Source organism: Heterodontus francisci, chromosome 15 (genome assembly GCF_036365525.1).
Source record: "Heterodontus francisci isolate sHetFra1 chromosome 15, sHetFra1.hap1, whole genome shotgun sequence".
Taxonomy (NCBI): domain Eukaryota; kingdom Metazoa; phylum Chordata; class Chondrichthyes; order Heterodontiformes; family Heterodontidae; genus Heterodontus; species Heterodontus francisci.
The window spans coordinates 22,813,069-22,829,152 of record NC_090385.1 but is presented as its reverse complement, the minus strand read 5'-3'; the positions used below and the strand labels follow the sequence as shown (position 1 = coordinate 22,829,152).

The following is a 16,084-nucleotide window of genomic DNA, read 5'->3' as shown; positions in this document are numbered from 1 at the left end:
GAGAGAGCAGAACAAGGTGATATAATAATAAGCTAAAAAAGGGTTGATAAGGCGTGAAATAAAACATTACTTCACTGCGAGGGTGGTTGATTTTTGGTATAGCTTATCTGAGAGGAGGTAAGGGCAGGTAACTTGAATCTCTTCGAGATCAAGTATTGCAAGTATTTTAAAAAGAAATGCTTTGTCAATTACAATTGCCAGGATAGCATGAAGTTAAACTAGATGGACCTCTCTGCTACTGATGTCCCTGGAGGTTCTCCCAATCTCTTGCCATGGCTTTGATGGAAGATAAGTGGAAACTCCTGGAGAAATGGAATAACTGGTTATGCACATTGTTTTTTAGGGGCCAAAGCTCCAGTGGGAGATTGGAAGAATCCCCTCCCTGGGAAATTCTACCACATGGTCTCCTCCGGCCTTGAGAATTTTCATGTTGCTGATCCCCAATGAGCTCAATCTAGGACAGTCTGGATAATGTAGATTGAGAGATTTGTTTATATGTCCAATCTTGAATAGTGTGGTTTGGTGCATTATGTTTGTGTCCAATGCCAGGCTGTGTCGTGTAGGTGTGGTAAGATTGGTGCAATGTCACACTTCCGGCACAGTACTGAAGAGATGAAGTTTCCTCCCCAATAATGTAATGATGGGGGTTCAGGGAATGTGCCTGATCTCTAGCAGTGTAACAGACAGGGAGGGTTGGAGCTGATCTCTGTTGGGTTATTAAGGCACGTGCAGCCATTAACTGTAGGTGATAGGAAAGGGTGAGGTGGCTATCTAGTCAGATGGGGGAGTGGATCTGATCTCCGGTGGTGTAATGGGGGGCGGGAGAGAGAGAGAGAGAGGGGTGGGTCTGATTTCTTGGAGTGTGATAGGGAGAGGTCCAGCTTTAATCTCTGGTCATGGAATGGTTTGAGGGAGTGAATATGATCTCTGGTGGCGAAGTGCGGGAGGGGATGGGTCTGATCTATGATGGTGACATGAAGGAAGGAGACAGGTTCGATCTCCGGCAGTGTAATATGGGGAGGTGGGGAGGAGATGGGCGGATCTGTTCCCAGCTGACAGCTGAGTTCCTGCCCACAGCTCAGGGCATTCTGACTCAGCTGGAGGCCGAAGCTCAAATATTTCCTGGGTAAGTTTAAACAATAAATTTACTGTCGGTCCTCTTTTGCCTGCTGCTGTGCCCTCTGGACCCTAAAATCAGCTTTAGCCCAGTGACTGCTTCAAAGGGCACATCTGCATCTGTATGTCTCCTGGCCACAATGTGTATGCATGTCTTATATATTCAGTCAGTGTAGAATGAGACACCACATAATATATTAGCTTTGATGAAAAGGATATCTGAAACTATCCAGAATCTATACTGGGACAAGAAACAAGCATATGAATCAGGACTTGATCATGGAATGGATAAGGGTTAAATATGGGGTGTGAGATGAGGTTCATTTCCCATGCCTGTGCAATATTTATTTGGTAATCATTATGTGTGAGCTGCTGAGAGATACTGTCGATATTGTTTAGCTGAATGACAGGCTGATGACCAATGTGCAGTGTCACTGATAATTGGAGAGGTAATAGAATGGTTACAAAGGATGGTGCAATCAATAAGCTTTAGCTGAGATCAGTAAGTTATTCTGGCCATTCCCCCAATCACATCATTGCACCCGCCAATTTACAAAAAGAGTTGATCCAGTATTGTCTCAAGGATTTGATTGAAGCACAGCAGCAATGGTAAACTTGGGAATTTTATACATTGTTCAGTTCAACTGTGACAAACACATAACAATGCAGTTATAGATGTCTTTCCAAACTGGGGAGAGCATTTTAGGCCAATAATTTTGATGGCTACAGGTCTGTTATTGGTGGTAGTGGTGGAAACAATTTGAGGTGGCAAATTTAGTGTATTACACAAGAAGGGTATCACACAACATTAACTCTCATTGCACAAAGTATGTTTTTTTCTTAGTAACATTTTGGTTCCAATGTATTAAGACAGCTTATTGACAATACTGAATCTTATATCTTTTTAAAAAGAAGCTGTGATCGTATGATTTCCTGATTGTGGGGGGAAACAAAAGTCTTTGAGGAGGTTTTACTGTTCTGAGCGAGCCTGTGTTATTTTAGATGTTCACTAACAAATCAGTGCTGTGATGCTGTTCCTTCTTTATTTTCCTCCCTCACAGGGTGATAAAGGATTACCTGGCCCTCCTGGAAGGCCTGGATTACGTGGCCCACCGGTAAAGTTTCATTTTCTTGCATGCGTGGGGTATGCAGGGTTTAGGAGTTGTCATTACATGTTACAATTGTACATTATGCTCAAAGAGGGAGGGGGAGATGAGTGATGCAAACCTTGTGAATGGTCTTTGACTGCTTCCCCTTCCGTGGTTTTCTCCCATCCTTTTTGAGTGCTGGCTCACTCTTGTGGGTGTTGGTAGCTTTCATGTACCTCATCCTGGATCAGTCCGCTGACTGCTGATGATAGCCTTGAAATTAGTCTCAATGGAGAAAAGAAGGAGAATTCAACTCGGTTCCTGCTCCCAATTGCGACCCGATATTACCTGCTGGGCGAGTGTGCGCTTCAGATGAGAACCTGGCTGTGTGGCCTGAATTTCCGCAAAGAAACTCCCCCATTTACTGAAGTAATTTCAGCCGAAGATCGGCGTAAATGGCCATCACCGCTGCTTCACTTCCCTCTGATTCCTTGCCCAAGTTACAGTAGGGGACCAGGAGAACCACTCTTGGGCTCTCAAGAGGCCACATGGGTGAGGTAGCAGCGTGCAATGAGGCTTGATGCTTTTATGGGAAGAGAGGAGAAAATGTAGAAGAGTAAAAAAGATTTCTCCATTGTTGAACAAGAGGCAGATGGATGCAACATGCACTAAATTTGTGATATGTCCCACCAGAAGTCCAAATGACCCCTATTGTGGATCTCAGATGAGACTAGGACTGCAACACTGTATGGTGTTTTGATGCTTTGAGCATGTCTTAGATTTAATGGGTGGGATATTCTATTGACACCTCACATGTCATAAAAGGAGATATTTGCACCATGACTGGTATCTGTCAGTTGTCCCTGTGCTTTATATTATAGGATCTCTGGTTAGAGGCAGTCAGGAGCAGACATGTCCTATAGAACACCCTCAATGGCTCAGCGGACTGAAAAAAATGCCTGTTGTGGTTTGAAGCCACATATAGCCAAAGGGCCACAGTTCCCTGGCCTATGGGCAGGGTTAGCTGATTTCAACTGGTGTACGTGAGGGAGCACTGAAACCAGTCTATGCTCTGTAGGCAGGGTAGAGAATGGATCAGGCAGAAAGGAAAGGATCAGCCAGGGTTGCTGCTCCTGATCATGCGCGGGGATGCGATCTGTGATGCCTTATGGAGGTATAGCCTGCTGGCACTCAAGGACCAATCTTTCCAGCTGGTGCTGCCAGTGGGGAGCCTCATTTGCCAGGCGCGCATGTCGGGTGGACTGCCAAAAAATTTCAATCCATTCAATGCCTGCAGTTTCCTGATATCCCTAGTCAGTGGGCAAAGCGCCCCTCCAGCAGTGCAAACTTGGAACATCAGGCCATCAACTTGAGGAATGACCATTTGGGAGAGACATTAGATGCCATGGAACCATACCCAGACATCAGTCAGTGCCTTCAGGGGAGTAGAGTGCAGTGGCTAAATAGTTTTCGTACTGAGATGCCATTTCAAAGGTTATGAGTTCCATTCTCACCATAGCAAGTTGCAAAGCTTTAATAAATGTGGTAATTAGTGACTGGCAACAAGGAAGTTGACCATGGCAGAACCCAACTCTTTTACTAACGTCCTTCAAGGAAGGGAATCTGCCTGGTTTTGACTGCCATGTGACTTCATCCACACTGGATGATTGACTTTTAATCCCCTAAAGCCAGCTAGGGATGTACAATAAATGCTGCTTTGCAGGTGACATCCACATCGTGAGAACAAATTTTAAAAACCCTACTCCTAATGTGATTCCATTACTTTAGATCCTGTGATATTGTGAATAATATCAATGGACTGAAGGAAGCATTCAAGAATTAATGGAGCAGAACTTCACAATGCAACATGGAGGGGTAGATGTTCTATGTCAAATATCTACTCCCAGGTAGTCTCCAAACAGTAGTTCACATGTTAACGAGAGGTGACTGAAGGAAAACAAAAGTGTAGAGATATCCTCCTTAACAACATTGAGAAGTTATGGGCTGATTTGTTGAAATATGTTTTCTTTAAGCATTGGGGTTCTGTGCTTTTGGAACCTCAGGGAGACAAAATTTGGATTTTGAATCCCAAAGCATAAGTAATGTCTGGTAAGGAAACTTTGAACCTAATATATGGCATGGATATAACTGGAAACAAATGAGGTTTCAAAATAGCAAATCTTTGTTTCACAGGCCAGTACTTCACCCAAGTGGCCGTTCTTTTGGGAGGATAAACAATGAGTGCCAGTGGGCCATTTAGCCCTAGATGGACACCACAATAGTGTCCAACCCTGCCTTTCCCCAATGTCCAGCCTTGTGCATTTTCCACGAGGAGTAACTGGATAGAACTCAGGATCTTTGACTGAGGCTAGGGATACTGAGGCGAGCCTGGTTGAAACACAGGCCTTCCTGTATGTGGGCCTCGATATCACACAACATTCACTCACTGGGTTCTTGCAGTTGTGTTATTTTAACTGCCTGATTTTAATTTAACTTTTTCCCTCACACTGTCAAATTCAGCAACTGCACTAAGCTAAGATTTTATCAATGTTTCTTAGTTTTAAAAAATTAAAACTGAAAGAAATAGGAAAAAAAGTTATTAAAATTAATTTGTACACTTGGCCAGTAGCTTGATGAGTAAATATTCTTCCCCCTGCACCTCCAGTGTGATCCAGACCTTAGGCTTCAGGTTCAAGGTGAGGCCTGTGACATTTTATCAGACTTCAACTAGGGCAGCAGTCGGGTGCTATAATTGAGCTCAATGGGTGGACTAAGAAAGAGGAAATCAACCAGGGTTCCACAGTCAGTGGGTCTTGCTGGGCAGTGTTTGTGCGTGAAAGTTGGGGTAAGATCCGGATTGAGTTTGGTGCGATGTCCTCAGTAGAGCCGCATCCTAGAAAGCACCTGAGTCTACAGGAGATGAGGGGAGAAGGTTGAAAAGCAAAATATCATGGATGCTGGAAATATAAAATAACAACAAAAAATGTTGGAAATACTCAGCAGGTCAGGCAGCATCTGTGGAGAGAGAAACAGAGTTAATGTTTCGGGTCGTTGACCTTCCATTAGAACTGGAAAATGTTGAAACATGTAACAGGTTTTAAGCAAGTACAGAGCCAGGGAAAGGAGGAAGAGGGGGAAGAACAAAAGAGAAGGCCTGTGATTGGGTGGAAGGCAGGAGAAATTAAATGAAAAATGGAGAAGGGAGAAGTTTGAAAGTAGTTTGAAAGCTGTGTTTGCTGGTTTGGTCTTTGGTCTCTGCCATTCTTGACTGTAGGTTAATATGATGAGTTGCTCATCAAAATGAATTCTAGCCCTATGTTACTATTGCCTTCCTTCTTTTCCAGGGTTATTCAGATGTAAGCAGATCAAAAGGAGAGAAAGGAATCCCAGGTCTCCCAGGCCCGAGGGTAAGGAACTGCATTTTAATTAGTTTATCGCTGTCCATTCTCCTTCTGCTAAATTTAAGCGGAAGGGGCAAAGGATTTCTCCCTGGGGATGAAATAAAATTTCAACAAAGCACCAGTTTACCTTGTCATCTATTAAAGAACCCTACTCAACATTGAATAAACCAACAATTAGGGGAACAACATTGAAACTGGTGGTCCAATATTTTGAATGAGTGCTTTTAGTGCAGAGTCCTACCCACCAAGACTACATATCCAGAAATGACAGGCACATTCTCCACAAGTTTCCGTCATGGAGAGCATGTTTGTAATTCTCCAACATGCCCTCCCAGCAGCTGAAGCTCTGAGAACATGTTTATAGAAAATAGACCCTTCTGTGCTGAATCCCTTTGAAAGTCTACACAAATGATTTTCAACATTGCCTAGAAAGAACTGTCCTAGGAAAATTCCCTTTGACAGCTGCATATTCGCCTTTGGGACACCTCGCCAAAACAAAGGACTTCCGTACCTACCTTTCAGTATAAGTTTTTTTTTTATTCCTTCGATTTCTTTGTAACCTTTTTTTTTCCTGTTAACCGGTTTTGTATGTATGTGTGTGTGCCTGAGGACTAGGATAAAATAAGGGGCTTTAATATTTCAATTCGTACATATGTTTACTTCATTATTGGTTAAGTCTTGGTTTATAATAAACAGATAGCTTTGTTGTTTATTGAAGAAACCTAGTTGGTGTACTTTATTCTGGGGAAAAATAGAGTATCTGATTGATTGTTTCAGTAAGTGGGAAAATTTAAATATATGTTGTGAACTGTGAAGAAGTGGGACTGAATTAACAGTGCACTCCTCCCACCTTGGTCGTAACATAACACAGATACAAGCAGTGACCCAATGCAGATACGAGCACTGAGCCACCAGTTACATGCAGTAACTCGAGACATATACACAATGTCATCCAACTGGATAAACGGGCTGTTATCCAAGATGGATATGAACATGAACTCCACACAGACATGGGTGGCAAATGAACACAGAGAGGAGCATTCACCCAACACACAGATAAATGGCTCAGTTTCAACTTTATACATTTGGGTGGGTTTTGAATGGGTTAAAATTGATCCGAAAGAGTCACGTAACCGAGATGGAATAACACGTTTCTCCTTGATCAAATGTCGGACACCTTCAGGTTCATATGCCCCAAACGCACCTCTGACTGAGTTTACGTAAGGGCATAAGCTCTCACAGAGGAACTTTGGAAGGTTTTCCAGAAAGTGCATAAACATACTGACCCACAGCAGAAAAACTGCTGACGTGTATAATAACTCTCCGATCCTCTGTACAGTTATACAAGAATTAAGATTCAGTTTGGAAGACCATGAAAGAATTATGCATGGAAGAATTGGCTTCATTTACGTAACGGTTGTTGTGCCTTTCCAGTGCTGCACTCCAATACCCAAACAAGTTTCCAACACGAAAGATTTCTCACATTGTTACAATTTAACTGAGATAATAGAATTCCATAGAAACAAGCTGTTTGACTCAAACAGTCCATGTTTGTCTTCATCCTTCACTTGAGCAGTATGCCTCATCCCATGTGGCCACCATGATTAAATCACAGTGTCAGATGTGGCTCAGTGGCAGCACTGTTGCTTCTGACTCAGAAAATTTGGGTTTAAGTCCCACTCCAGAGACTTGAGCACATAATCTAGGCTGATAGTTCAGTGCAGTACTGAGGGAGTGCTGCACTGTTTGTAGTGCCATTTTTTGGATGGAATGTTAAACCGAGGCCCTGTCTGCTCTCTCAGGTGGACATAAAAGACCCCATGGCAATTTAGGAGAAGAGCAGAGGAGTTCTCCTCCAATGTCCTGACCAAATGTTGAACCCTGAACCAATTTTTAAAAAATTAACTTGTCATTATCACATCGCTGTTTGTGGGAGCTTGCCAAATTGCTACCATATTTCCTACATTACAACAGTGACTAATATTAATATTCAGATTACTTTACCACGTTTCAGGATTCTTTTTATATTCTTTCACGGGATGTGAGCGTCGCTGGCAAGGCCAGCATTTATTGCCCATCCCTAATTGCCCTTGAGAAGGTGGTGGTGAGCTGCCTTCTTGAACCACTGCAGTCCATGTGAGGTAGGTACACCCACAGTGCTGTTAAGAAGGGAGTTCAAGGATTTTGACCCAATAACAGTCTTGGAAGGGCGCTATAGTTCCAAGTCAGGATGGTGTATTGTTTGGAGGGGAACTTGCAGGTGGTAGTGTTCCCATGCTGCCCTTGTCCTTCTCGGTGGTAAAGGCTGCAGGTTTGGAAGGTGCTGTCGAAGGAGCCTTGGTGAATTGCTGCAGTGCATCTTGTAGATGATACACATTGCTGCCACTGTGCGTCAGTGATGGAGGGAGTGAATGTTGAAGGTGGTAGATGGGGTGCCAATCAAGCGGGCTGCTTTGTCCTGGATGGTGTCAAGCTTCTTGAATGTTGTTGGAGCTGCACTCATCCAGGCAAGTGGAGAGTATTCCATCACACTTCTGACTTGTGCCTTGTAGACAGTGAACAGGCTTTGGGAAGTCAGGAGATGAGTTACTCACCATGGAATTCCCAGCCTCGGTGGCTCTTGTAGCCACAGTACTTATATGGCCGGACCAGTTCAGTTTCTGGTCAATGGTAACCGCCAGGATGTTGATAGTGGGGGATTCATCGATGGTAATACCATTGAATGTCATGGGGGGATGCTTAGATTCTCTCTTGTTTGTCATGGTCATTGGCTGGCACTTGTGTGGCGTGAATGTAATTTGCCACTTATCAGACCAAAGGTTTGTCCAGGTCATGCTGCATCTGGACGCGACTGCTTCAGTATCTGAGGAGTCGCAAACGGTGCTGAACATTGTGCAATTGTCAACCAACATCCCCACTTCTGACCTTATGCTGAAGGGAAGACCATTGATGAAGCAGCTGAAGATGATTGGGTCTAGAACTCCTGCAGTGATGTCCTGAGACTGAGATGATTGACTTTCAACAACCACAACCATCTTCCTTTGTGTTAGGTATGACTCCAACCAGCAGAGAGTTTTCCTCCTGATTTCCATTGACTGCTGTTTTGCTCGGGCTCCTTGATACCATACTCAGTCAAATACTGCCTTGATTTCAAGGGCTATCACTCTCACCTCACCTCGATGAAACTTACCATACTGTGCAATAGCAAACTTATCTTAATAGTTACTAAAATAATTTATATTCAAGGCTGAGGATTTAAGTATATCTGTAAACCCTAAAGCCGTGCCTCATAGGCTATGAGTGTTTGTGTTATTAGCTACGCTTACACATGCTTTCATGGTTAGTATAAAATTGGTTTTCCACTTGATTCAGAAGTTGGTAAATGATGAGATGCATGACAGCACACATATCTTTTCAGTGAATGATTGCGAATGATGTTTTTTTTTCAATTTCTCTTAATCCTCTGCCATAATTGTTCTCGCGTTTCACTAATAGGTAACTTTTCAATATGGTATTACCACTATTTAGTGATTTAATTCAACAAAATGAATGTCAAGGGCAGGGGTTTGATCAAAATTATAATTGGACATAGCCCATTGAGCAATGTAGCTTTATCTAAAAAAATTTTAAATATCGAGAGACTTGCTTTCCAAGGATGATTAATATCATCAAAGATAACCTGAATTATTAGTCGGATATCAGGTTTGAGCAATAGGTGGGGATAAATCAAGTTATGTGCCACGAAACATTTATAATTATCCTTTTAATGGCAGGATGGCGTTTTCTGAACAACTTCATCAATAATAATTAAGGATGGGTGGCAACCCTCAGTGTTTTCTCAGTGCTGTTTGCATGGTCAGCACTTCCTGTGGCCTCAGACCCACTCCTTAGGTCACCCCAGAATGCCCTGCAATTTTGTCTGCAGGTGCACAGTATATAAGTGTTGTACACACGTGTGTGGCTCCTATGCTTGTGCGAGCATGTCCCTTAATGACTGGTGATCTGCACCTGGGGGCAGGTTGGTAAGAAACAGTATTTTTTTTCACATGGTGGAAGATTATTTGAATTGTTCCATCCTGCAGTCTATAAGAAAAGTGATGTTCTGTTCCTAGCTAGCAGCCCCACCGCGTTTGCTTGCAATCTAAAGATAGATGACGAGCCAATGAAGGAGATATTGGGAGGGGTGACCAGAGCTTGGTCAAAGAGGTGGGGTTTAAAGAGGGACTGAAAGCGGGAGGAGGGGAGAGGCAGAAGGGTTTAGGAAGGGAATTCCAGAGGATGGGACAGCTATTGGTGGTGTGATAGGAGGAGATCTGTAAAGAGTACAGTTGGAAAATTAGAGAGTTCTGGGATGGTGGTGGTGTTGTGTTTAGAGAGATAAGGAGGGGTGAGCCATAAAGACTAATAGGATTCTGAGGGTGCATCAGCCTGAGATGGTACCTGAGGTTGGGGATGGAATCAGTGCCAAGGGAATGGAGTTTGTAGCAGGAACTGAAAAAAATAGCTTTAGTCTTTCTAATGCTTAACTGGAGAAAATTGTGACTCGTTCAAAAATATATGTCATATCTGACAACACAAAGGAGTGGAAGGGTCGAGAAACATGGTGGAGCAGTATAACTGGGTGTTCCTCAACATATGTGTGGAAGTTGATGCCATATCTTCATTTGATGTCAATGAGGGGCAGCACATAAATGACAAAGAGGAGAGGGGTCAAGGATAGATCTTGGTGGTCTGCAGGAAGTACATGTCTAGCTTATTGTTGGTCTGCTATATGGTTATGTATTAACATTCTTCATTCTCCCACAGGGAGTTTTAGGCTTAGATGGATCACTTGGAATTCCTGGTAGCAAGGTAAGTGTCCTTTAAGTCTTCTGCCAATGTAGATGTGAAACTGCTGGATTAACATGTTAAAAGAATTGCTTTGTAGGTTGTATTCATTCGTCTGTATACATGTCTGTACGTAGCAGTCTGCTACTCATAACTAGATAAATGCGAAAGGCTGTCAGGTCCATTCCATCCAACAAGCTATGTGCAATTATCTGTCATTGGCTCCCATTAATGATTTCTCATAACATGTGAGTGGCTACATGTAAAACCTCCAAGAGAAAACTTTGTGAAATTATTCACTTGCCTCCGAATATAATCAGGAAAACTCTTCATGTTGCAATCTACAGTGTTCATATTCAGCTCTGACCAGTTACACCCCCCATTGACATTCTCACAGTTCCAACAGGATTAGAGCCATTGAATATGTGAACATCTGTGACTAATTTATCACTACCATCGAGCTGCTTTTCATCAGATATTTAAATAGCCTTTTTCTAAAGGAGATAATCAACATAGAGGTTACCTAATTTTCCAACGGCTAGAAGATACATAGAATTGGCTCCCAACAAAATTGAAGGTGAATCTCTTGTCTTACCTACATATGTAAAGACAGACAGGAAAGGAGCAGCTGGTTTTTTTTTTTAGAGATACAGCACTGAAACAGGCCCTTCGGCCACAGAGTCTGTGCCGACCATCAACCACCCATTTTATACTAATCCTACATTAATCCCATATTCCTACCCCATCTTTCCTCATTTCCCCTACCACCTACCTATACTAGGGGCAATTTATAATGGCCAATTTACCTATCAACCTGCAAGTCTTTGGCTGTGGGAGGAAACCGGAGCACCCGGCGAAAACCCACGCGGTCACAGGGAGAACTTGCAAACTCCGCACAGGCAGTACCCAGAATTGAACCCGGGTCGCTGGAGCTGTGAGGCTGCAGTGCTAACCACTGCGCCACTGTGCCGCCCACCACTGTGCCACTGTGCCACCAGAGCTTCATCGAGCTTCTTCCAAACAGTCATGGCACAACTAAGCATCATTACGCCCAGTGTTCCCACCCACCAGCAGTCCCGGGAGAGGGAAAAAAATCAGGTTTGGGAAAAAATCTAGGCCTATTCAGGAAAAAAAAATCCAGGAAATTCCTCTTCAACCCCCAAAAGCAATCAAAACATTTTCAGAAGATTGCAGTGACTACAAGGTACTTAGCCGACATCCCACCTACCTTTTGTATGCAGTGGTATTAGCCAAATGAAGGAACTTATCCAGCTGCCTTTTGAACTGTTGGAGCAAATACCATGAGCCAGCAACTTGTTTCAAGCAATGACAGAAACTTGCCATAAAGAAAATTCTCCTGATATTTACCCTAGTTCTATGATTCCATAAGTGGGTGTTGTCAGTGTATTAGTGGAAGCTGACTCCATGGACTGGATTTTACCAAGCCCTTGACATCAGGTTCCGTGGCCGGGGGTGGGGGGGAGAGGGGGGGCAGGGCGGAGAGGGCCTGAAGATGGGTCTGAAAGAGGCCCAGTCTGGCCCTCGACATCAGGAGGGCCCGGCCTGATCCTCCCGGCGATGGTGAGGCGTCATGGTGGCCCACCACCCCCCCACCCCCCGGCCGCTGGAATCTCAATTACATTATTCAAATTAATAAATTTACATTGACTTACCTGCAATCTTGAGGCCCCGCCGTGATCTTTGGTGTGGTGGCCGGCACTCCACGCCTTCAATTCCCCACCTGGGGAAAGGCGGCAGGACACTGGGGGGGGGGGGCGGGGGAGGAGGTTCAATTTTCATTGAGGTGGGGGGCAGGGAACGAGGTCAAATACACGTGGTGTGTGTAGGGAATAATAGGAAGGGTTGAACTTTGTGCAGTCTGTGGGGGGGACGGTCACATTCAAAAGATAAGTGTTTCGTGGGGGGAAAGGGCGAATAGATATTGTAATTGTTATGGTGGGGCGGGAAAGGGGTGTTAAAAATTTATTCATTTAATTTTGCGGGGTATGTCTTAAAAAATTTTAATTGGGTGGCAGGGCTGGCTGCCCTTTAAAAATGGTGCCAGTGCCTGCGCACAGGCAGCTGATGCCATTGCCGGGCATGGACAGTCCGCCCCCTTCACGAGATTTGTGGGGGGGGTGGGGGGAGGGGCAGGTTGCCCGGCTATTTAAATAAGCTGCCGCACTTGAAATCGCAGCGACTCTTTGGTGTGCGGCCCGAACTCGGCGCCAATCTTAAAATCTAGCCCCAAGTCTTTGAATGATGTTGCCAAGAGGCATCATGTAAATGAGGAAGGGGCCATCCCAATTTTGTACTGCTGTGATCACAATTAATTTAAATAATTTTCACGAATCCAATTATCTAAGCCTTTCAGAATTATCAACACCTTGGTCAAATCCTTCTCAATTTTCTTTTCTCCACTTTAAGACAAAGGTCACTTCTGTCAACATCTTCTTATAACTTAACATTTTTACTCTTGAAGCTGGCTTTCATGTCACTCCTCTGTGAAACATCTCACGAGACTCTGGTCCTCCTATCCTCTTGTGTATCTATGTCCTCTCTCCTTTCACCTCGCATAAGTTAATAAGCACAATGTACTCAACACAATAGGGTGGTTTTATAGAGTTTACAAAGTGCTGAATTTAACCTTCAAATAAAAATGTTTTGAAGGGCCAACCAGGCTTCCCTGGGACAAATGGAAGAGATGGTTTCCCAGGAATGAAGGTAGGTTTTGAATATGTTTCAAAATAAGTAAATAGAAATAAAGCTTTGTCCTCTTGACTGTTGCATACCCAATTGGAAAAGTCAAGGTGAAAATCCGAAGATTATCAACTAACCTCTTGAATAATGTGCTTAAACTCATGTTGTCGGTTCAATAGAATGAAATTTTCTAAGTTTATCAGTTGTGCAACTCAAGCCTAAGGTCAACCAACCACTGCTCTTGAAGAAAATGATTGCTTTATTCCCCTTTTTTTCCAGTTCTATTCCCTCGGCAGCTCTATGGTGCCTCTCCCAATTACACATTCTTCATATGTGAAGCTAGAGAGTGTATGTCAGCACGATATTCAGTTATGGGACTATCATAGTCAAGTCAATCCCGGTCCTCGCCCAGTATTTATAATATAACATGCTCCAGCAGGGGTGCCAGTCAAGAGCAGGAACACTAACCTTATTTTTCCCCTCCGAACACAGTAACACTGAGACCATTTCAGGAGTCCTGGCCATATGGTTGCTAATGTAGCACTGACCATTCATCAAATTTGAAACATTTCTGGTAGGTTGTTGCGCGCCATATTGGAACCCTGATCCAGTATCCACCATGAAGGCACAGGATTTGCTTTCCTGTTTTAGTTGAGTTCCCGATCGTGGCTGGATATGTGTGGGAGAAACGCCAAGTTATACCTAGGCAGTCATCTAAAACTGATGATGTAGCGGTTGTTGGAAAATCCAACTTGTGCTGCTCCCTTGCACTTTGTACCAGCTGCTTCAAAGCATTTCTTCATGACTGCAGTTGGTGCATTTCCAGAAAAAAATCAAGGAGGCAAAAGTATAAAGCAAGCAGAGTTTGCCATTAAATAAAGAAACCAAGTGGCTGAACCAAACCATGAGGAACAAAATAGCAAAGTTTCAACTGGGCTAAGAATTTGATTGTGAATCCGACATTGTGGACAGAATGGCAGTGTGTTGGGCTAAGCAGTGGCTCTGTACTTTGCTTGATGAATTTCTGAGACTGGATAGCTTAATGTTTGGGTGATCGAAGAGATATTAGGGTTAGAATCTGCCCCAGGATCAGAAATTCTTCATTAACTCCCTCCAGTGAGCTAGTGGGGAGAGGTGGAAGAGACATTTCCCAGGTTATGTTGAACGTTAAGGCAAACCTACATTACCCTGTTCAACTAGGACACCTGGACTGTGCATTCAAAATACTGTATATCACTGGACTGAGTGTCCAGAAATAATATATTATGGTCATGTGGGCAGTAGACTCTTCTGCTATATTCTATAATGCAAATAATTGCCTGTGATGTCTACAGTGTGAAAAATGTATGCGTTTGTTTTTGTGGGGAATTTAATGTAAAATCTCTTGATCTTAATTGTTTCCTGTTTCATAGGGTGACCAGGGTGAGGTTGGTCTACCAGGGCCCCCAGCTTACATAGATGGAAGTGGCACTGTTATAAAAGGTACAGGCTAGCTAATGATCTGCTTTTTAATAATCATAATTTTAAAGCTTTACCTTCCTCCTACAACCTAGTGAGAAATAACAAGATCTGATCACATTCTAGTCCATTTCTCATGTCCTTTCTATTTAATTCATCTTTTGGTGTGACAGTGCCTGAGTATTACGTGTTTACTGAGAGCTTTCCAGCATTATTCTCTGCTAGTTGGGAGCACAGGTAGGGATATGATCCCCGGGGAATGCCAGTGCTGCTCTAACTAGGTGCTAGAAGGTCCAAGAGCATGGTTGGGGTTGACCCTTCCATGGATGCTTATTCCTTCTGCTTCCTGAGATGCAGAACCTGCCTTCCCATTACCGATTGGCAGGTGGGAACTAATGATGAGAGAGAACTGTGTGTGTGCCCCCATGTTCATTCCAAGTTGGTATGTTTCACACAATTTTCACTGCCATAAATGTGGGTCCCTTAAATGTAATTTCCAGTTAACAGTTATGAGAACACGAGGCAGAGGGGGGGTGGTGGTAGGAGGGCTGAAGGCGAGGTGGGGGGTGGGGGGGTGCGTGAAATCACCAGCAGTGTGAAATGGGCTTGTGGTGAATTGGAAGCCTGTTGCACATTGCACCAGTTGTTATTTTTCATTGACTTGGAAAATATTGCCAAGATTTTTAATTTCAAACCGAGTAAAAGTGACAGTGAGACTAGGAAATGAGTCTCCAAAGAGAGTTTGCACTATCGTTCTGTGAGCTTCAGTGAATGGAAGATCGGATGCGGTGAAAATTCTGTTGCCAGTTTGCCACGAGCCCATTTTGTGCTGGTGGCATAGATTAATTTCACTCCTTTTTTTTCCACTGGGATAAAGAAAAACTTACCTGACAGTATAGACACAGTCCTGCTCCTGGTCAAGAGAAAGGAGGATTCAACAACAACAACGACTTGCATGTCTATAGCACCTATAATGTAATAAAAGTTCAAAGGGGCTTCAAGGGAGCCTTATCAGACAGGATTTGACACCGGACCACATAAAGATATATTGGGATAGGTGCCTGAAATTTCAATCAAAGATGTAGGTTTTAAGCAGTGTCTTAAAAGAGGAGAGAAGGTGGAGAGGTTTAGGGAGGGATTCCAGAGCATTTGGCCTTGGCAGCTGAAGGCACAGCCACCAAAAGTGTGGCAATGAAAATCAGGGATGCACAAGAGACCAGAATTGGAGAAGCGCCAAGATCTTGGAGAAGCGCAGATATCATGAAGGGTTGTCACATGGAGATGAGCCTCTTGTATAAGGGACTTGAGCGCATCTGTTGTCCATACAACCACATCCCAGCAGGAGTCAGTGCCTCTAGGAGAGATGGGGTAAAAATTTGAGGGGAAAACTGCTATAGGCAGATAGAAATGTGGAAATTCTGTGTTGCAATGGAAGAACCTCAGGCCTGCTGAAGTACTTGAGTGGTTAATTAGCACTCCCCTATTCCACTGCAG

General features: G+C 43.6%; 1 protein-coding gene across 4 annotated transcripts in view; it reads left to right on the top strand.

The window, feature by feature from the left end:
* col4a6 (collagen, type IV, alpha 6) overlaps window positions 1-16,084 on the top strand; it is a 402,270-nt gene that overhangs the window by 274,863 nt on the left and 111,323 nt on the right. For all 4 annotated transcript variants that reach the window (XM_068047226.1, XM_068047223.1, XM_068047225.1 and 1 more), the window contains exons 14-18: window positions 2,178-2,231; window positions 5,549-5,611; window positions 10,412-10,456; window positions 13,103-13,156; window positions 14,545-14,614. In XM_068047226.1, coding sequence (XP_067903327.1) covers window positions 2,178-2,231; window positions 5,549-5,611; window positions 10,412-10,456; window positions 13,103-13,156; window positions 14,545-14,614 — 286 coding nt within the window. The remainder of the gene's footprint in view (window positions 1-2,177; window positions 2,232-5,548; window positions 5,612-10,411; window positions 10,457-13,102; window positions 13,157-14,544; window positions 14,615-16,084) is intronic.